We start from the raw sequence: 21,355 nt of genomic DNA on the forward strand, positions 1-21,355 counted from the left end.
GCGTGACAATTATACTCGAATGTTCGCGATATAGTCATTTCTACATCTCACGTGGCACAAGCCGCGATACATCGAGTATATTCGATATATCGCCCAGCCCTAGCCTGACCTCACCTGGGCCTGACCTCACCTGGGCCTGACCTCACCTGAGCCTGACCTCACCTGGGCCTGACCTCACCTGGGCCTGACCTCACCTGGGCCTGACCTAACCTGGGCCTGACCTGTCTAGCACAGCATGCCTCACATTCACCAACAGTCAGACAGCAGCAAACCACATGAGACGTGACATTCAGCCAGTGTGTCAAATCTCATCATATTCTGTTGTTTTCTTGCCTTGCATTTTGCTGTTTTGAAGTTGGTAAAACATGCTGGATTACGATTGATTTATAAACCATTATTTATTTGATGGGCTTCTTTTTGACACTGCCCTCAAAGTTCTCTGATGAGGTCTGTAGTACTGTGCTGTTTGTTGTCTCAGTGTTTTTTCTCCTCTCATCCTCCATGCTGACGGCTTCGCTTTGAGTGACGTGACTGTCACTGAACACAACATAGTATTTTTTTAAGGTGACAGTTCATGAACGCATGCATTGGGGAAAGTATTAACCAAATTAACAGTAATTAATTTAATTAATGAATACATTTGGTATAATTGTATTGACATGAGTAAGATTAAGTCCGTTATAGGTTCTAAATGTCGGTTTACATAGATTTTCGGTGAATTTGCCGAGCCCTCACAGCTCCCTCTTGGCTGCCCTTCCTCTACAGATCCAGAATGCTGAGAAGAGGATGGGTCGTCCAGGTCATCTGAGACGTCCCCGTGTCCTCGCTGCTGTGACTGTCCCTCCCCGACGGCCCGAGTCTCGTCCCACCGGGGCGCCATCTGCCTCGTGCCCCCGCTCCCCGCCTCGGCCCTGCCCAGGGCCTGTGCCCTGCCCTCCGTAGTGCGGGTCCCACAGGGGAGGAAAGGCGACCCGGGCAGCCCCTGTAAATATGCCTGGATGGAGGTCTCAGTGGCGTCTCGTCCTGCTGAACTCTCTGACCTGTGGCCTGGAGATCTGCGTGGCAGCTGGGATCACATACGTGCCTCCGCTGCTGCTGGAGGCTGGCGTGGAGGAGCGCTACATGACCATGGTGCTAGGTAAGCTGCTAGCTAAAGACAGAAGGGCGGGATCTGCTTAGGCCATGTTCAGACTAGGAGGCCAAATCCGATTTGTGAACTTTAATGATGACCTATTAATGATTCTATCCAGATTGGAGTCTGGACGCTCCAAGTCTGATTTGTGTCACTTGTCCCAAACCACTATGGAGGTAGTTTCCAACTTGCTTTCGACTGATGTGACTTCAGTGTGGAGGCGCTGATCACCCAGATCAGATTTTAGAGTGTCTTTTTGCAGGAGCGCGATTGTTTGGGATGGCCAGAGATGATGGTCATTTCTCGTGCTTCTGCGTGGGAAAGCACCTTCAGAGCTAGTTGTTTACTGATGCCTATGTCGTTACCATAGCAACCCATGCAGATAGGCTCGCTGTATCTGGACACACAGATCCGACTTGAACGCTTGCCCAAATCAGATTTGTGGCAGTGCGGACACCCCCCCCAAATCAGATTTGGGAAACCAATCAAGATCATGATGATTAATGACTTTAGCAGCAAATCGGATTTGCCTTTAATGTGAACATGGCCTTACTGGCCTTCATTACTGCCACATTGTGTGTGTGTGTGTGTGTGTGTGTGTGTGTGTGTGTGTGTGTGTGTGTGTGTGTGTGTGTGTGTGTGTGTGTGTGTGTGTGCTCTCTGTCATCTTTCTCTTTTGTCAGTGCACTCATTCAACATGAAAGGCAGGGTTTTGTTGTGTACTGCAATTTAGTAATTGTATTATTGTATAATTGCTGTAATCAGGGCGTCTTTGAAAAAGAGAGCCTGCTCTCAAATGTCCTGCCTGGATAAATAAAGGTACAAAAACTAAAAAAAGTAGGACTGGCCAGTATATCGATATTATATCGATATTGCGATATGAGACTAGATATCTTTGGTTAGTTTGGATATCGTCATCTCATGATATGACATAAGTGTTGTCTTTTCCTGGTTTTAAATGCTGCATTACAGTAAAGTGATGCCATTTTCTGAACTTACCAGACTGTAGGGCTGGGTATTGGCAAGGACCTCACGATACGTATCACGATACATGGGTCACGATACATTGCGATACAATACATATTGCGATATATTGCAATACTCTACATAATTTACTGAGAATTAAAGAATAGAGCTGAAAATACAACTTGCTTTGTACCACTCAGGTAGTGTAATAATATGTACATCACTTTATTTTGATGACTTGGTGGACAAATTTGGTCAGAACTACTGAGTGTTGAGTGTCTTACTGAACGCACTGAAATAAAAATCAATATGGCGGTATATCACGATATTGTTATGAAATATCGATACAGTATTGCGGAAAAAAATATTGCGATATATTGCCGTATTGATTTTATTGCACAGCCCTACCAGACTGTTCTAGCTGTTCTATTATTAGCCTTTACCCACTTAGCCATTATATCCACATTACTGATGATTATGTAGTAAAAAATGTAAATATTTTGTGAAAGCACCAATGGTCACCCCAACAATATTGTCGCAATATCGATATCGAGATATTTGGCCAAAAAATATCGTGATATTTGATGTTGTCCATATCGCCCAGCCCCTAGGCAAAAGGGGATCTTCCCTCTCATACGCATTATGAGAGAGAAACCAGTGAGTTGTTGGGATTCAGCTGTCTTCTCTGTGGCTTGTTTACTGACCACACGAGTGATTGTTTGTTAAGTGTCCTTATGATCTTATCAATTTCTCCAGGATTTTAGTGTCATTATTATTCCCCCGCTTTTCATTGTGTGACTTCACGGTGCTTAAAGAAATGAAATTTCATTTTCTGTCAGATTCTGAGAGCTTTGCTTCTATTGTCTGCTAATCTAACATGTGACTCACTAGTGCACGAGTGTCTTAGTGAATGTTTAATGTACATTCAAGCCATAATGGAAAATTATTTCGGCTAGCTGCTATTAAACGTTGTGAAGATTTATACGTTTATGAATTCAGATTCATTCAATTCAGCCTGTGCCTTCCAAGGAAGGTGTGTGTTTGCAAACGAATTGCAAATATATAAGATATGAGCTTATCCATCACTATAGCCGTGTGTGTGTGTGTGTGTGTCTGTGGAGGGCGGGGGGGGGGGGGCTTACAGGGTTGGGGCTGTGCCTCAGGGCAAACTAGCCTCTTTCCCACTCAGGTCATAAAGACATAATTGAGGCTGTTACACAAATCAGTGACCAATCAGCTGTTGTTTTGTTGAGGTGCTAATCAGCTGCTAATGAGAAGGCAGCATGAGTGTAAACCGCTGGAGGCGGAGCCACACAGAGGTGCCACTGGCTGAATGCAACTCTAGGAATTCACTTGAGGTCACGCAGTGTAACACAAAGAGCAATCTGGTTTTGCGTTTGCTTTCTGATTTGCATTTGGCTTCAGAGAGATTTTGCATAAAACTGCCTTTAACAGTCATCGTGACGACGTCAATTACAACGTCCACATTTCCATTTTCTGGCTCTCACTGCAAATGGGGGCATGGTGGCTCAGTGGTAGAGCTGTCGCCTCGCAGTCAGAAGGTCCTGAGTTCGATTCTCGCCTGGGACACTGCTCCTGGCCTGCCCCCCGGAGGAAAGGACAAAGCCAGGATGGGTTAAATGCAGAGGACAAATTTCACCGGCCACCGTCAGCATGTGTGTGTTTGTGGCCCTCCGTGCATGTGTTGATTGTAATCGTGTGACAATAAAGACGGGCTTGTCCGTCTGAAATCGTGAAATTGAGACGGCCATTTTAATGTAAGTGTTAATTATGAATAACTGTGTCATGCTTGATGTGATTTAGATGGAAACTCTTGTAGTTGTATGCTGCTGTCATGTTTTCAGCAGTTTGGTGAAAATGCTTTTCATGATGTTGGAATATAATATGAATACAGTGTGAGTTTGCAAGACAGACCCATAGCAGACTCCTTACTGTCTTTACTGTCTTTGCTGTGGATCACTATTCTGCACACGGATAAGGAGAAGAAGAGAGAGAGAGAATGTTGAGGCAAAACAATCATTTTGTGCCAGTGTACAAAAAGATACAGTACGGTCAATTAGCATGTGTTTAGCTGACTGAAGCTTTATCTTGTTGACCTCTCTGGTTTTGAACCTGCTGTGGTGCTTTGCTGCTTCAATACAGGGATATGTCAAATCTGGGCCTACAGCTGACCCAGTAGTAATATCATCATAAGATTTATTTTCTATAGCACATTTCAAAATGAGTACAAATCTTTTGTAAACTTTGTTTGAAGAAAGATTACGGTAAATAAAAAGTAAAAACAAAAAATCAACAGTAAAAAACAAAAAACAATATAAGTAAGGCTGCGTGCACACACAACGCGCTTATTTGAGCTGCCAGCGCCTTTCTGCAATTCATTCTCTATGGTCGGACGCTCTTTCAAGGCACGCACCTGGCTTATATATGAGTAAGCAATCAAAATCAGTTATTGCTGCAAATATTTGCTCTTGAGTTACATGTAGCTTTGTTTTCCTCTGTGAGCGCTGCCTTAAGCAAAGAGCAGGCACCACAAAACACACAGGAAGGAGTATGTCCATCTGATAAACCACATCATAAGCTATCCATCTTTTTTCAATGCTCCGCTGTAAAATGATTATGGGTGCAAGGTCCGGTCTAGAACATGACTGATTGTTGCAGCAGCTGGTTGTTAACGTTACTTGTTGACAAAGGGGTTGTGACGCTCGTACTCGGCGCATTTCCTCGTCAAACTCCCGACGCTGGAAAAAAAAAGTTGCTTGTCACAAAAGAAATAACACTCGTTTGACGACTTATTTGAGGGAATGTAATAACGTTATCTATCTATCACATCCGCAAACCTGTTGCTCTTTGAACAACTCGAGATTATATTTATCGGCCGAGCTGGACGTGATTTGCTCCGTCCGCCTGCAGCTTTGAAACATGGTTTACAGACGCAGACGGGCGATGTTGCGTCCGTGTCAGCAGCGTAACGAGGGGGCGGGGCTGGGAGGGTTACACCGGAACAAGCACCCATATAGTGAGCTAACTCATAATGAAGTCTGGCATCTGGTTCTGAGTGTGTTTGTGGCTTTGGGTTGGTCTGGTCTCTAGACCTTTTCCATCTAACAATAGCCAAAAGCTATTTGGAGCTCATTCAAACAGAAACATACTAACTGCTGTAAAGACAGGCGTCTTTCTGCTCCTTTGCCTCGGTGCTGACTACTCACAAATCACTGGCATGCACACATACATACACACAATTAGCAGCGTCCATATGCTATTTTGACAATGTGCTGCTCAGTGGAGTAGCCAATGACAGGCTGCTTTTCTATATAAGAATCTGTTACTTGCTTGCCTGGGTAAATACAGGTTAAATAAAGAATTAAAAAGTGAATGATCCTGTCCGCCCAAATGGCACGCACATGGTTTTCACTTTGAGACGATTATCCGACGAAAGACAGCGCCACCCAAACCAACGTCACGTCCAAGTGGATGTTCGAATGAAGTATCTCTTCAAGTAGAAAGCTCAACGTCTGTTTGTAAAGTTCTACTTGGACGTCCTGCCCTCTCCCTCCCTAAGCCCTCGTCCACACAGCACGCTGAAGCAACGCTCAACCGAAGCTGTACCTACGCTGAACCCACAAGTTTCATTTAGGCGTCCTTGTTAACAGGCGAAGCCGTTCACACCACCCGCGCGCGTGCCACGCTGACGCCGTGCCGAAGCGATCACTCAGGCCTGACGCTGAATTACCAAGCTTGAAGCCGTGAAGCCGTGAGGCATGAAGTCAATGGGGGTTGTTGTGGGCGGGTTCAAGGCGCGAGAGTAGGTGCTGAGAGGAAAAGAGAACGCGTCTTGTGTAGGGCTGGGTATTGGTTCAAATTTCAAGAATCGATTCGATTCCGATTCACAAGGTTCCGAATCGATTAATCCCAATTCTATTTTATTCCGATTCGATTAATTTCAATATCGATTTGGTTAGTGATACTAAAACATGTTTTTTGAGCTGTAACCTGAATTACATGACTGTCCAGTTATGTAACACAGGGGTTCCCAACCTTTTTTGTGCGAAGGACCGGTAGATACATGGGGAAAAAAGACCGGTTGTCAATTTTAATGGTTTTAGTTACACATATATTTACTCACCAGGTGGTGACAAAGGGTAAATAACAGCCTTTTCATCTGTCAATAAAGACACTTTCACAATTATGCACAGTGATTTGCTTTCAGCCTATATCATTTCTAAAAGTAGATATTAATGATCAAACATTTCCATTTATGTAGCCTACAGTATTTATGTTTTTGTTTCAACTACAAACATAAATAAACGTCAACTTGAAACTATGTTTCAACTACCACACACAGCCTATAATATTATAGCCTATGTTTATAAAAAAATATATATATATATATTGTATTGTATGTAAATGTATTGTATTATATATATATATATATATATATATATATATCTCGATCTCTGAATCGATATCAAAGGATTAAAATAAAAATCGATTAAAAATCGGAGAATCAATTTTTTTAACCCAGCCCTAGTCTTGTGTGAACAACAAGGCGTACGTTCAGCTTGTGCTGCTTCAAGCTTCAGTTCTGCTTACGTTCGGCGTCCTGTGTGAATGAGGGCTAACTCAACGTCTGTTTGTAAAGTTCTACTTGGACGTCCCGCCCTCTCCCTCCCTAACAGCTGCTGGTGAGATGAAGAGAAACACGTTGGTGGTGGACGTCCTCCAGACAGACTGAGCTGTAGCCAGACTCAGAGCCAGGGTGGAGATGTTCCTCCAGACTGAGCTGTAGCCAGACTCAGAGCCAGGGTGGAGATGTTCCTCCAGACAGACTGAGCTGTAGCCAGCAGAGCCAGGGTGGAGATGGAAGCAGCTTCATTGTATTGTAATGGAGTGGCTGTGTGTTGTTCATGTGAATGAAGATAGATGTTGTGTCTTGGGAGGCTTAGAGCTAATTTCCCCGAGCAGTAGTGTCAGGTTCTCACATGGTGCTTTCTGTTTCATCTAACAGCCATTTGTTGGCTGCTGTATCCCCCAGTTGCTACTCTCTTTCTCCAGTTTCCTCTCTCTCTCTCTCTCTCTCTCTCTCTCTCTGTGTGTGTGTGTGTGTGTCTCTCTCTCTCTCTCTCTCTCTCTCTGTCTCTCTGTGTGCCTCTCTGTCTCTCTGTGTCTCTCTTTCTCTGTGTCTCTCTCTATGTCTCTGTCTCTCTGTGTGTGTGTGTGTGTGTGTGTGTCTCTCTGTGTCTCTGTCTCTCTCTCTCTCTCTCTCTCTCTCTCTCTGTGTGTGTGTGTGTGTGTGTGTGTGTGTGTGTGTCTCTGTGTCTCTCTCTATGTCTCTGTCTCTCTGTGTCTCTCTTTCTCTGTGTGTCTCTCTCTCTATGTCTCTGTCTCTCTCTGTGTGTGTGTGTGTGTGTGTGTGTGTGTGTGTGTGTGTGTGTGTGTGTCTGTGTCTCTCTATGTCTCTGTCTCTCTGTCTGTCTCTGTGTGTGTGTCTCTCCGTCAGAGGAGTCAGGTTTTTTTGGGCAGTGCGTTGGTGTCCATTACTATGTTTGGATTGTGTTTTGGTGTGTATTTTAAATAAGAAAGTGTGTTGTGGAATGTGGAATGCGACATGTTCTATATATGTGTAGTTTGTATGTGGTCTGTGGCTTAGGTTAGATGTAGCATAGCTCACATGTGCACGAGGGTTAGAGAGCTGCTCGCGTTGTATTTAGAGGTTGGAAAGCATGCTTTGATACATCATTCATATACATCAAATACATCACCACCATACATCTTATATGAATGTATATTGGGGCAGAGGGAGTATTGAGTGCAGTATGTGTGAGACTTACAGCTGGAGTGTGTGTGTGTGTGTGTGTGTGTGTGTGTGTGTGTGTGTGTGTGTGTGTGTGGTGTGTAGTATACATGCTGTGTTATGATGGGCCTCCACAGCTGCTGCAGCAGGCAGGGAGAAATGTGGCTGCAGTCCACTTGTCTGTCTGTCTCTCTGTCTCTCTGCCTGTCTGTCTGTCTGTCTGTCTGTCTGTCTGTCTGTCTCTGCCTGTCTGTCTCTCTCTCTGCCTGTCTGTCTCTCTGCCTGTCTGTCTGCCTGTCTCTCTGTCTGTCTGTCTGTCAGTCTGTCTGCCTGTCTCTCTGTCTGTCTGCCTGTCTCTCTGCCTGTCTGTCTGTCAGTCTGTCTGTCTGTCTCTCTGCTCGTCTGTTTCCCTGCTTGTCTGCCTGTCTGTGTGTCTTTATGCTTCATGACAGGATTTGCAATAGGCTGCAGACACCCAAACCACAAATGATCTCTCCCTTTCTCTGTGTGTGTGTGTGTGTGTGTGTGTGTGTGTGTGTGTGTGTGTGTGTGTGTGTCTGCATCTGACTTTCTCATCAAACAATTTTGGAGTGTGATGTAAATCTTTTTTCTTTTTCTTCTTCTTGCTGGATGACTTGGAAAAACTTTGTTTTCAAGTTATGCATTCCTGCCATTCTGTAAACCCTACATCTGCTCATTCTAGACTTTGTTTTTTCTGTGTGTCTGTCTGTGTGTGTGTGTGTGTGTGTGTGTGTGTGTGTGTGTGTGTGTGTGTGTGTGTGTGTGTGTGTGTGTGTGTGTGTGTTTACTTTGCACAGTGTGTGCATGTGTCATGGGGTGTTCTAATTAGTCAGGCCTGGCCATGTGTGCAGAGAGAGCTGAGAGTGGGTTACCTTCGGCCAGCGGGGCCATCTGTAGGTAGCCATCTCTTGTAGTCCATGGCACACACACACACACACACACACACACACACACACACACACACACACCTACACACACACCTACACACACACCTACACACACACCTACACACACACACACACACACACACACACACACACACACACACACACACACACACACACACACACCTACCTGGTGGGGCAGCAAGATAAGTACAGGATAGACAGTTGACACTTGTAGTAACTGCTGTACAGGATAGACAGTGCAAATGCAATGGAAAAGACCCAATGCAGCCTGGAGTTTGTTTTCATGTCTGCATCTCTTTTCCCAGTTTTCTCAGTGCTCTGTGTAGTCTATCAGTGTGATTTGCATGATGTAGTAAACAACTAAGAACTTGCATGATCTTGTGCAGAAATCTGAAATCTTCACACCTCTGTGTCCTCAATTTGAATTCACAGAGAAGATTTACAAATGTGCAGGTCAACATTTGAATGAATGCAGTAGAAGGTGCAAACTTGGTGATCGGTGTTGAGTTTTTGTTTTCTTGAATATGTTTTGAGAGTACAAGTCCAACTCTGTGATTAAAACTTCTTCAATCTGCTGCTAAAGGCCTCTCAGATGCCACGATGTGTATCGTTTGCTAATATTAATTAATAAATAAGGCAACATGAGCCTGCTATAACCATAGCCAGTTGTGCATTTTAGCCCTGACCAAGACCTCTTTGGTCCAAACATGCTGGTATTTTTTAATTAATTAGCCACTATAATAAAAGCTTTTTAATCATTTCCTTCCTGGGCATGATTTTCCCCAGTGGAGTGCCTGGATTGTCCTTCTGTTTCCATTAACTTGCCAGACTTTATGTATTGGTCTCGTAGTCGCCTGCCAACGTTTAACTCAATCCAATATGACGAGAGATCTTAAGAGAAATACTTAGAGGAGATGAAGTAGCCCTTGCGGGCAATTATAGGGAGGACTAGAAAAACGGAAGGGTTTGTTGTGATGTTTTAGACTTCCAGGGACAAAGGCTGGCTGAAACGGCTCTTCTGATTGGTCATGCAGTCACCGTAGGACCAGTCACTCTCCTGTCTCCTTGCAGTGTCTTGTGGCCTCAGGGCAACCGATCACTCTTAAAACAAATTCCCTGCAAATCTGCATAAAAACTGACGCCATTTTACCACTGATGCTTTTAAAGCAACTGACAGTAGCAGGCTGGTAGCAGGGCACTGCCAAGGTGGCCTTTAGGGATCTCAGGGCATCACGGTCAGAGGGGGAGGGGCAACCGTGTAATTCCCACCCTGATATATAGACATTCATGCACATTTATTTCCCCCAAAATTTGCCATCATACAAATCTTTTTTTTTTTTTTTTTTTTGAAAGCTGTTTCTTCAATATTTTTCTCTGTATTGTTTTTCACTTCCTCCATGTTACCCTGGCTCTGTCCGCAGGTATTGGTCCAGTACTTGGTCTCCTGTTCATCCCTCTGATTGGCTCAGCCAGTGACCACTGCAACAGCAGTTATGGCCGCCGCCGGCCTTTCATCTGGCTGCTGTCTCTGGGGGTCCTGGTGGCGCTCTTCATCATCCCCCACGCAGACGTCCTGGCTGCACGCCTCGCCTGGGGCGGACGGACACTCCAGGTGGGCCTTGTTACCCTTCTAGTTTTCTAAAGCTTAATTTTATACTTACTTTATAGAAAGTGTCGCTCAGCAGTCAGCACATGGTCGCAGACGAAAAAGAAAGTGTCGCTCGTGGTGTTGTATTTATACTTCAGTGAATGTTCGCCTCGGTTCAACGGTCACGTGACACTCGAACGCTATAAGCAGACAGCCAAGAGAAGAGAGGGGACGCACAGTGAAACCACCTCGGAGGCAAGATGTAACGTACTTGGCTGCAGCCGCATATAAACGACACACAACCACACAACTCACCTCTCTCTCTCTCTGGGAAATTGGTCACAATGTTCTTTGTGATTTTCACGAAGTCATACATCAAGGACAGGCTGATAAAAATAGCGGGGACACGTTCATTCATTTCAATCGAGTGAAAACCAAAACAAGGAAGTCAAGCGCGTTGCGCGACTTGCGCAACACATCGTGACGTAGTCGGCGACACTAGACATTTCACCAGGTAGCAGACACTGCTCGCCGACACTTGAAAGTGTCGACTCAAGTCCTCATTTCTGTCGGCGACCGTTTCAAAAGTGTCGGCAGACAAAGCATAACTTGGGCTTTAGTTTCCACATATACAGCCAGTCACAGAAGACAAGAAAAGACACTTGTGTACAGTATGAGTATGCCTTGGTTCTGATTCACACTGTCGAGTGCATCATGTACTGTAGTTGTGGCAGCTTGGCAGGAGGCACTTGGGTCGACAAGTCTGCCAGTAGAAGAACAAATCAATCCATGGCATCAACAGGAGGGTGTATTCCAACTGTGAGCTGGCAACGGGAGAAACGCTCATATTATGATGTATTGATGATGTCCACTGCCACTGCTGAAATGCCCTTGAGCAAGCCACTGAACCCCAAACTGCTCAAAGGCTTTTCCACAGCAGATGGTTGGGATCTGGTTTGAGATCTGGACAAATTTGTAGGTAAGGGTTATGAGAGGGCAAAACACATTTTTTTTTATAGCTTCTTTGTTCCTTTTTTAATCATTATTTTCATACAATTATTATTATTAGAAAGTTGTGGAATTCAGGGACCTATTCAGGGTTAAAAAGTTAAATGATCTTGTTTGATTTCATTGTTGCTTTGCTACAGGTGGGCTTCCTCATCCTTGGGGTGGGACTGCTCGACTTCTGTGGCCAGGTGTGCTTCACGCCGCTGGAGGCGCTGTTGTCCGACCTGTACCGGGACGAGGAGGAGTGCGGCCAGGCCTTTGCCATGTTCTCCTTCATGGTGAGCTTAGGAGGCTGTGTGGGCTACCTGCTGCCCGCGCTGGACTGGAGCCGCACCCTGCTCTCCGTTTACCTGGGGGGCCAGGCCGAGTGCCTCTTCTCCGTCCTCATCCTCATCTTCGTGTCCAGCGTGCTCATCACCATGAAGGTACGATACGATACGATACGATACGATACGATACGATACGATGGTACTTGTCAGACAAGTCTGAAATGGTTGTTGTTTCTCAGCATCTCCATTTACAACATCACAAAAAAGACAGACATTAAAAGAAACAAAACACAGAGATACTTAATTAAACATTAATCACAGACACAAAGATACAGGTACATACATTCAACAGGACAATAATCACAGAAGAGAACTGTTCATTCAACTCCTTAACGTACATTTGGTCTGGGATTTAGCTCCATGTTTAGTTTGAGGATTGACTGCTGCACAAAAGAGTGCTTCAGTCTAAGCTTATTATATCGTGGGACTCGATATCTCCGGTTGAAGGTAACAGGTTGTATTCACTGTTCAGGATGTGGTTTGAAGGTAACAGGTTTTATACCATGGTCTGGGTGAATACTCGATTCTGATTGGCTGCAGGGTGTCCATTAAAAAGTGATAATGTACAGTTGGTAAAGTTGTTCAGCCAAATGGTGTGTTCACCATTCATATCAATGCACCATAGTTTCATCAGTGTTATCAAGAGAGCAGTTTGAGCTCTATACCCCCGTTAAGGGTTAATATGACACTTTTGTAACTTGAGAAAAAAAATGAGTCGGTCAAAGTAACTATTTAAATCACCCCTGTGTGCTCAGTTTATCAAAAATAACTCTTATTTACAATTTTGATTTTAGTTTCGGAGATTTCGCTCCCCTGACAGAAGCGTGATTTCGAATCGCACATAGGTTATGCAAAAACCACGCCCTGTGCCCGCACAGAAGCCGGGCTCTCAGCTGTCAACTGTCAAACCCTCTGTTTACAACTTGCAGCAACCAGCAGCCAGGCGCTCTGGGAGAGCGTGCGTTGCCTCTATCACTGATACAAATCAAGTCAAAGAGGAAAAAGACGAGATCAACAAAAACAAAACAACGAAATGGGGAGTTAACAGCAACACACTGAGAGACGTCCTTGTACAAAACATACCTGGACTCCAACATACTGAAAGCAGATAGTTTTACTCCTGCCTCGCGTCTTATAAGACCCGCAGACGTTAACACAATTCCCTGGAATGCGAGTTTAAACGACCCAGTTACATGGCGTTGCATTCTTAGACATTGCCGTTTTATTTTGTATGTTGTTACATACAATTGGCCAAATTATTAGTTAGCTTGATTCTAGAATTGTGCCAGGTGTAGAAACTAAGCAGCCATTTTATCCAATGATAGCCTAATCTCGAGGGGACTATTTTGTCTCGCCGGTTCTCAACTCATATTCAAGGTTATGAAAACTAGATTTTGATTGCAAAATGCATGGAAATATAAATGAATGGTCTTGTTTTGTTTCTTTGGCAAGTGACCATGGTATAAGCGGTTAATGCACTTCGAGGTGTCCATTATCACTTTTTAAGGGACTTTGCGGCGGCTTTCCCTCGGACGGTTCACGCCTCCACGTCGTCCCTTAAAAAGTGATAATGGACACCTCGTCGTGCATTAACCCTTACGTATTCACTGTTCAGGACGTGGTTTGAAGGTAACCGGTTGTATTCACTGTTCAGGACGTGGTTTGAAGGTAACGGGTTGTATTCACTGTTCAGGACGTGGTTTGAAGGTAACAGGTTGTATTCACTGTTCAGGACGTGGTTTGAAGGTAACAGGTTGTATTCACTGTTCAGGACGTGGTTTGAAGGTAACAGGTTGTATTCACTGTTCAGGACGTGGTTTGAAGGTAACAGGTTGTATTCACTGTTCAGGACGTGGTTTGAAGGTAACAGGTTGTATTCACTGTTCAGGACGTGGTTTGAAGGTAACAGGTTGTATTCACTGTTCAGGACGTGGTTTGAAGGTAACAGGTTGTATTCACTGTTCAGGACGTGGTTTGAAGGTAACAGGTTGTATTCACTGTTCAGGACGTGGTTTGAAGGTAACAGGTTGTATTCACTGTTCAGGACGTGGTTTGAAGGTAACAGGTTGTATTCACTGTTCAGGACGTGGTTGGGGTCAGAGGCGATGCTGTTGGCCAGCCCTAGTATGTTATTATGGTAGGCTGATTCATAACGTGTCTCAAGTGGTTTGACCTATGATCTTTGAGCAGATTTTTAATGGGTGGAGCAGTTTTGACTTTAAAGTAGCAGACAAAACACTTGTACCATGTAGTATGACAATACTCTGCCGTAGTATTACCATGTAGTATTACGATACACTCCCCAGGTGTCTGAGGAGCCGCGGTGTGCCGGCAGCAGCGCGGCAGGATCCGGAGCTTTGCTGGAGTCGGGCGTGGTCTCTCTGGAGGCCGGGCGCTCCTGCTGCTACCTGCTGAAGTGCAAGCCCAGGCTGCTGAAGTCTGGCCCCCTGCTGTGCCTGCTGAGGACCTGCTGGACCATGACCCCGGCCATCTACAGGAGCTACTGCCACGTGCCCCGCGTGATGAGGCAGCTGTGTGTGGCCCAGCTCTGCAGCTGGATGGCCGTCATGTCCTTCATGCTCTTCTACACAGACTTTGTGGGCGAGGGCCTCTACGAGGGTGTGCCCAGCGCCTCGCCGGGGACCGCGTCCAGGCAGAGATACGACGAAGGTCAGATGCTTTCCCTTTCATGTGTTGTTGGACAAACATGCCGTGCATTTGTTAGTTGTGTAGGGCTGGAAGATATGGTTGAAATCAATATCACGATAATCATAAGGATTTTTCTTTTTCTTTATTGAGATACTGTATATGACGATATGGCTCACATCAGCGAAATCACATTAAATAATCAAATTAAAGTTCATCATATTTAAACCGAATGGCATTGTTGGTGTGATGTCAAACTAAACTGAAAGTTTCACATAATACTCCTACTACCATCCTTCATTTTGTCTGAGTTTCTAAATAATATGTGCTTATTCCCATCAGTTCAGACAGCAGAATTGTAACTCTGAATATCCCAAATCACCATATCATCACAATATAATCCCACTGAAAGATGGTGAATGATCATATTGAATGATCGTGCAGCCCTACTCAGTTGTATGTTTTAGGAGAGACCCTCTCGTCTTCAAACGGTGTCTGTCTAAATGAGCGGTGAGATGTTGCCTTGGTTAGAGAGTAACTTGATGCTCTGCAGTTCATTCTCAGCTCACCTCCTGTCCATCCATACGTATCCACCTAGTGTCTAAACAACATGACATCCCCAGGAAAGTCTTGGAGGCCTAACAGGATATCATAAAACAATTATATTAGTGAGGCTTCAGACACGACCTTGTCTGACTCGGCCCCCTTCATGTCTTCACCTGTCCAGTGTAGTGGGCTTAGGGTCCATCATGCTGGCTCTGCTCTCTCTGCTCATAATGTCTTCACCTGTCCAGTATAGTGGGCTTAGGGTCCATCATGCTGGCTCTGCTCTCTGCTCCGGCACAGCTGGCCAGGATGCAGTCACATTCCTTGGGCACAGGTGGGAGACGGAGCCAGAGTCTGTCTTCCTGCATGTCTGCCTGCTTTCCTCATTCTGGGTGTGTGTGGGACACCGGCAGTAAGGAGCAGCCATTAACCTGTACAGATTCTTTCTGAGCTACAAAAAACTGCACAGTGTGATTCATGGGTTGGGTAATAATGCCAAACCGGTGTGTGTGAGTGCACACAAGCCAATGTCAAGTCTGCCATTGCTAGTCCTGCTAAGACCTGGCCAAGAATTTAGACCACCCCACCCTTCAAAAACACAACAACACACAAACCAAAAGGCAGGTCTGTACCCTGGCTCTACCTGCTCTGTCAGATGTGCAAATCATCCAGTCATGCCACTATTCCTGCCAGAAGATTGCATCTCGCTCTAGTCTAGGTGATTCAGTAAACCGGGCATTGCCACTGTCCGTGTAAACATAACCTTTAGGTAGACTTAATAAGTAAGGGATCATCAACGAGTAGGCGTGCATTCAATGGTTTTAATGCACGGAGTGGAGGAGGTGAAGAACCACCCCGACACGAAGCGGAGGAGGTGAAGAACCACCCCCGACACGAAGCGGAGGAGGTGAAGAACCACCCCGACACGAAGCGGAGGAGGTGAAGAACCACCCCGACACGAAGCGGAGGAGGTGAAGAACCACCCCGACACGAAGCGGAGGAGGTGAAGAACCACCCCGACACGAAGCGGAGGAGGTGAAGAACCACCCCGACACGAAGCGGAGGGCGGTTGCCTCCGCAAAGTGCATTAAAACATTTTAATGCACACCTACTCCTTCATTATCCCGCCTTATATCATGGTCATTTGCCAACAATATGAAATAAAAGCATTCACAAATGATTGGTGAAAGGTTATGAAGCAAGGAATGGTTCTAGTCCCTTTTCCAAAGCCGGTTAGGTGATAGATGCTACTAGCTTAAAAAAAATACATTTAAATTACTACTTCAATCTTTCATGGATCCCAGCCCCCCCCCCTCCCCCAAGCAGTTATCTTAGTTACAGCAAGATTGAGCTAGCGAGGCAGTTTTGTGTTTATATGTGTGGTTTTGATTCAGTTTAGGAAATCACAATCTCTCTAGTTTGCTGGCTGACTCAACAGGCCTACAGGCATAGACTGTAAGTTAGGCTACAGGCTGAGGATGAATTTAGAACAGTGATTAAACTTGAGACAGACTGTGTGTGCATTAAACCGTTTTAATGCACACCTGCCCGGCCAATCAGAATAGAGTATTTACCCAGACCATGGTATAAGGTAGAGTACATGGCATCCTTGCCTGGACAAATCAATGGTGTAAAGGGCAGTTTATACTGTAGTACAGCGATGTATGTTGGTCGCCACTCGCCACCGACCATGATCATATTCTACCATTGATGTCCATTTTAGGGCCGCAACTAACGATTATTTTCGTAATCGATTAATCTGTTGATTATTTTCTTGATTAATCGATTAGTTGTTTGGTCTATAAAATGTCAGAAAATGGTATCAAATGATGATCAGTGTTTCCCAAAGTCCAAGATGACGCCCTCAAATGTCTTGTTTTGTCCACAACTCAAAGATAATATCAGTTTACTGTCATACAGGAGTAAAGAAACCAGGAAATATTCACATTTAAGAAGCTGGAATCAGAGAATTTAGATTTTCTCTTCAACTTGAACTTTTCTCTTAAAATTGTACTCATTGTAACGATTAATCGATTATCAAAATAGTTGTCGATTGCTTTTCTGTTGATTGACTAATCGATTAATCGTTAATTAATCGCAGCTCTAGTCCATTTGGGCCAATGGACATCATCATCGATGATATAATATGATCCTTATCAGCGTCGCTGTACTAAACTGTTCTTTTGGCCCTAAGATGGCCAAGCATGCTAGGATCGAGGGTTTTTCCTTTTCTTCTTTTGATACTTTTCTTTTCTTTTCTTTTTTCTTTTTGTACATTTTACCACACGAGGTCGAGAAGAGAACGGGCTGCCCTGAAGTAAGGCAGTCATAGTGCCTAGGCTCATGTTGAGAAGTTGCCGATACCAATGGGTCCATCCATGTCTGAGCAAAGTGCTTCAAGTCTCCTGTTGTTTACCATTCAGCCAGAATTCCCATCTGCTCACCTAATTCCTTCCCTCTCACTTCTCCCTCTTAACCCATGTATGTCCCTCTCATCTTCTCATCCTCTCATCTCCTCATCCTCTCATCTTCCCTTCCCATTTCATCTTTCTCTACCTTTCCCCCTTCTTTCACCTTTTCCTCAGGCAGCAAGCTCAGGCTTGCCTTGGACACATGAAGCCTATGCAGAAGTGATCAAATCTGTAGTTCCTCAAATGGCCACTTGAGGCTGCCTCCAAAAGGGAGTCGTTCCACGTTCACCTCCGTGTTAAAATGCCCGACTACAGGATGTAAACATGTTTACAGCCTGCTTCAAAAACGCTTTTGGTCTATATAGCGAATCTCACTTTTCATGACAACTGGGGGTGAATTTTCATATACGGTAACTCACCCGTTTAGAGTCAAATAGACGATAGAAAAGACGATGTTTCGGGCGTGATTGACAGGTCGCCTGTCCAGTGATCGTGCAGTTTGCCGATCACGGACCAATAGACCTTATTCGCTAACCCCGGACAGCGCCATATTGTTGACATACCGTCCTGCAGCTGACAACTATAGTAACGGCCTTATTGTCGTTTCTGTTTCATTACAAAATAGCGATAGTGATGACGGCAATAAAAACCCCAGAGTTGTTGTTTGTATGCTGCCGTTAATGCCTGTAATAATAAACAAAAGAAAAAACGAGGTGAACAGACTTTGCTGTGAGGAGCTGTCAGAAAGTTTCACCTGTCTCTCCTAACTATCCACAGATCTCCTGTGCTGCTGACGTATCCTCCGTCTTGCTCCCTTCACGTCTGTGGACGGTAGAGATAGAAACAAACCACGGGGACTTTATTGCTGTCATTACTACAGCCGTGTGTAACGCAGGTCACCATCCGAACACAATTGGAACGATACAGGTAACGCTAACGGCGGCTAGCTTCCTATAAACGCTGCTCTCACATAGGCTGTCACTTAAGAGCTGCTGCGTTATGTCGAGAACATGGCGGCGGTGGGCGTGCCCGTACGTGAGTGACGTCAATCGAATAAGGTCTATAGCAAACGGCGCCGTGGGAGACCCCTGATCTCATGCGAGCTGCGCAAGAACCAAGATGGCAGCGGCCAAAACGCCAAACTAGAGGCTTCAAAACGCGAGCCCACAAACCAATGGGGCGACGTCATGGTGACTGTCCATAATTTTTGTACAGTCTATATGGTATTCCTCCATTTTCTCTTCTCTGTCTCTCTCTTCTATCTCTTCTCTCTCTGTCTCTCCCTCCCTCCTTTCTTTACTTTTGACTTCCCTCTGTCTGTGCCTGCTGGACCACGAGGAATGTCACACTCACAAAGAATTAATGTCAAGGAATCAGCACACAAAGAACATGTTCATTCAAGTCAGGTAGACGGGCCAGAGAGAGAGCAGCACATTCTGATCCCAGGTCTGCTGGAGGCAGACGTTAGACGGGCCAGAGAGAGAGCAGCACATTCTGATCCCAGGTCTGCTGGAGGGTTAGACGGGCCAGAGAGAGAGCAGCACATTCTGATCCCAGGTCTGCTGGAGGCAGACGTTAGACGGGCCAGAGAGAGAGCAGCACATTCTGATCCCAGGTCTGCTGGAGGCAGACGTTAGACGGGCCAGAGGGAGAGCAGCACATTCTGATCCCAGGTCTGCTGGAGGCAGACGTTAGACGGGCCAGAGAGAGAGCAGCACATTCTGATCCCAGGTCTGTTGGAGGCAGACGTTAGACGGGCCAGAGGGAGAGCAGCACATTCTGATCCCAGGTCTGTTGGAGGCAGACGTTAGACGGGCCAGAGAGAGAGCAGCACATTCTGATCCCAGGTCTGTTGGAGGCAGACGTTTGTTTAATCTGGAACACAGCGGATGTTATTAGACCACATTGTTCACTCTGCAGATGCCCTAAAGACCCCTTTACCCTCAAATAATCTGCATTGTCTCTAGTGGTTGTATTGATCCCCCCCTTCCTCTTAATGTGCTCATATTTCTTAGCCTTGCAGTCTATTAAGCATTCACTCACTACACAAAAAGGCTTTTTCTCACATTGCACCAGTTTTCCTCTACACGAGTTCACTGGCATTTTGGCTCAGCCCCCCCCCCTATCTCTCTGAGCTTGAATGTGGGTCCTCATCCTTAGCTTGTGTAGTGTTTGTCAAGTGGGCTCAGTACCTTTGCTTTCAAACAGTAATATGATCCACATCCTCCTTTCACATGACAGATTAGCTGCCCTGCTGCTGAACTTCTGACCCGCGCTGTTGTTCACCACCAGCAGCCAGCTGAGATAGCAGCAGGCTGAGAGCTCTGCAGGTTTCCCACTGCAGAGCCTCTCTGCTCAAATTGATGTTGGGAGAAAACAAGCTAGAACTTTCATCACTTCAGTACGGAGTAAACAAAACATGGGGATAAACAGCGAAACAATATTAAATAGGGAGCGTTTTTCCCACAGCGTACAAAATGCCATACTTTACAGCACAATTCTAAAAGCATTTTGGAGGCGCGTGTCATCGCAGGAGACAATTGTTGCACACGTCTCATATTGCCCTATTGGTAAAAGTGCAAGTTTAAAGGCAGGGAGAGAGCATGATGTCTCTTCTGATTGCACGGGAGAACTAAGCAAGCATTCTCTCTCTCTCTCTCTCTCTCTATAAATAACGGTTGCAGTGTCACTATTAGAACATTGTGGATGCCTCCCTCAGCAGCACTGGCTGTTTCCAGTGTTGGTTACATTTGATAGTGTCACATGATACACTGTAACATCTAGCGTCACATGATACACTGTAACATCTAGTGTCACATGATACACTGTAACATCTAGCGTCACATGATACACTGTAACATCTAGTGTCACATGATACACTGTAACATCTAGTGTCACATGATACACTGTAACATCTAGCACCTTGCTTTCATGGGTTGACGATAGATACAGTATAGGAGATGATGGATCATGACAAATTCTCATTTTGACAATTCCATTCCATTAATGTGCTTATTTGGGAGTGGAAAACCTTTGATATACCTTTGAGAGAGAGAGAAAGATATATATATATATCTATATAGATATAGATGTATACACAGTATATATATATATATATATATATATATATATATATATATAGTATATAGTATTATATTGGAGACGCCAGCGCAGTTTGTGTTGTTGCCTGGGTGCTGGGTGCTGCTTGGGTGTTAATGCACCACAGTGAAAAGCTACCCCACCGCTCATGTGCTGTGAAATGTGCCGTGTGACTTTGGTTCCACACATGGTTCCACACATGGTTCCACACATGGTTCCACACACGGCGTTAGAAGGAAATGACCTGTGAGCTGCTGCTGCTGTTGTTTCTGTTTGAGCTGATGGCAGTTGAGGCCAGACTTCCTGAAATTACAGCAATCATCCTTAACGTGTGCAGCGCCTCTGACCTACAGAGGATGTGTGTTAGCTGCTCTGAGCCACAAGCGTACTTAGTAAGGTTTCTACTATTTGACCTCCTCCATGTCAACAGGAATATGACATTGACCTTGTCATCAGTAACTGTATAGATCCATTGACGGGCCTACGTCACGGCCTGCGTCATGCTGGAGGCAAAACAACCTGCAAACACGGATCTCCTCAGAGCAGACTAGTAGTCTACTACATCACCTAATGCTACCGATGTCATCTTGCTGTGTGTGAATCGAAGGAGCAATGGCTCCAACTTGAAATGTTATCGCATACCAGCTGCCACTGCTGCCATTCCAAAATAATCTACGGTAGGTAACTATGGTTAAACGCGATAAGACTGGTATCACAGCGGACGTGTGCTGTAAATGTGACCATAATCACACAGCCTAGAGATAACACTTGTGTATTTAAAGGACGGCTTTACCGGTAATCAACCCACTTTGCATCATATAATCTCGGTAATATACAGTAAGTACAGGGGCGGTGTTTTACCTTCTCTCTCTGTTTACCTCGCGGAGAA

The 21,355-nt window shown here is 45.1% G+C and overlaps 1 protein-coding gene across 1 annotated transcript in view; it reads left to right on the plus strand.

The window, feature by feature from the left end:
- Positions 1-21,355, plus strand: part of LOC310793207 (solute carrier family 45 member 3) — a 76,417-nt gene that overhangs the window by 49,036 nt on the left and 6,026 nt on the right. The window contains exons 2-5 of the mRNA XM_083654966.1: positions 766-1,138; positions 10,261-10,451; positions 11,576-11,860; positions 14,071-14,434. Of these exons, the coding sequence (XP_083511092.1) occupies positions 991-1,138; positions 10,261-10,451; positions 11,576-11,860; positions 14,071-14,434 (988 nt within the window). The 5' untranslated portion in view covers positions 766-990. The remainder of the gene's footprint in view (positions 1-765; positions 1,139-10,260; positions 10,452-11,575; positions 11,861-14,070; positions 14,435-21,355) is intronic.

Source organism: Poromitra crassiceps (assembly GCF_964638095.1).
Source record: "Poromitra crassiceps genome assembly, chromosome: 18".
Lineage (NCBI taxonomy): Eukaryota > Metazoa > Chordata > Actinopteri > Beryciformes > Melamphaidae > Poromitra > Poromitra crassiceps.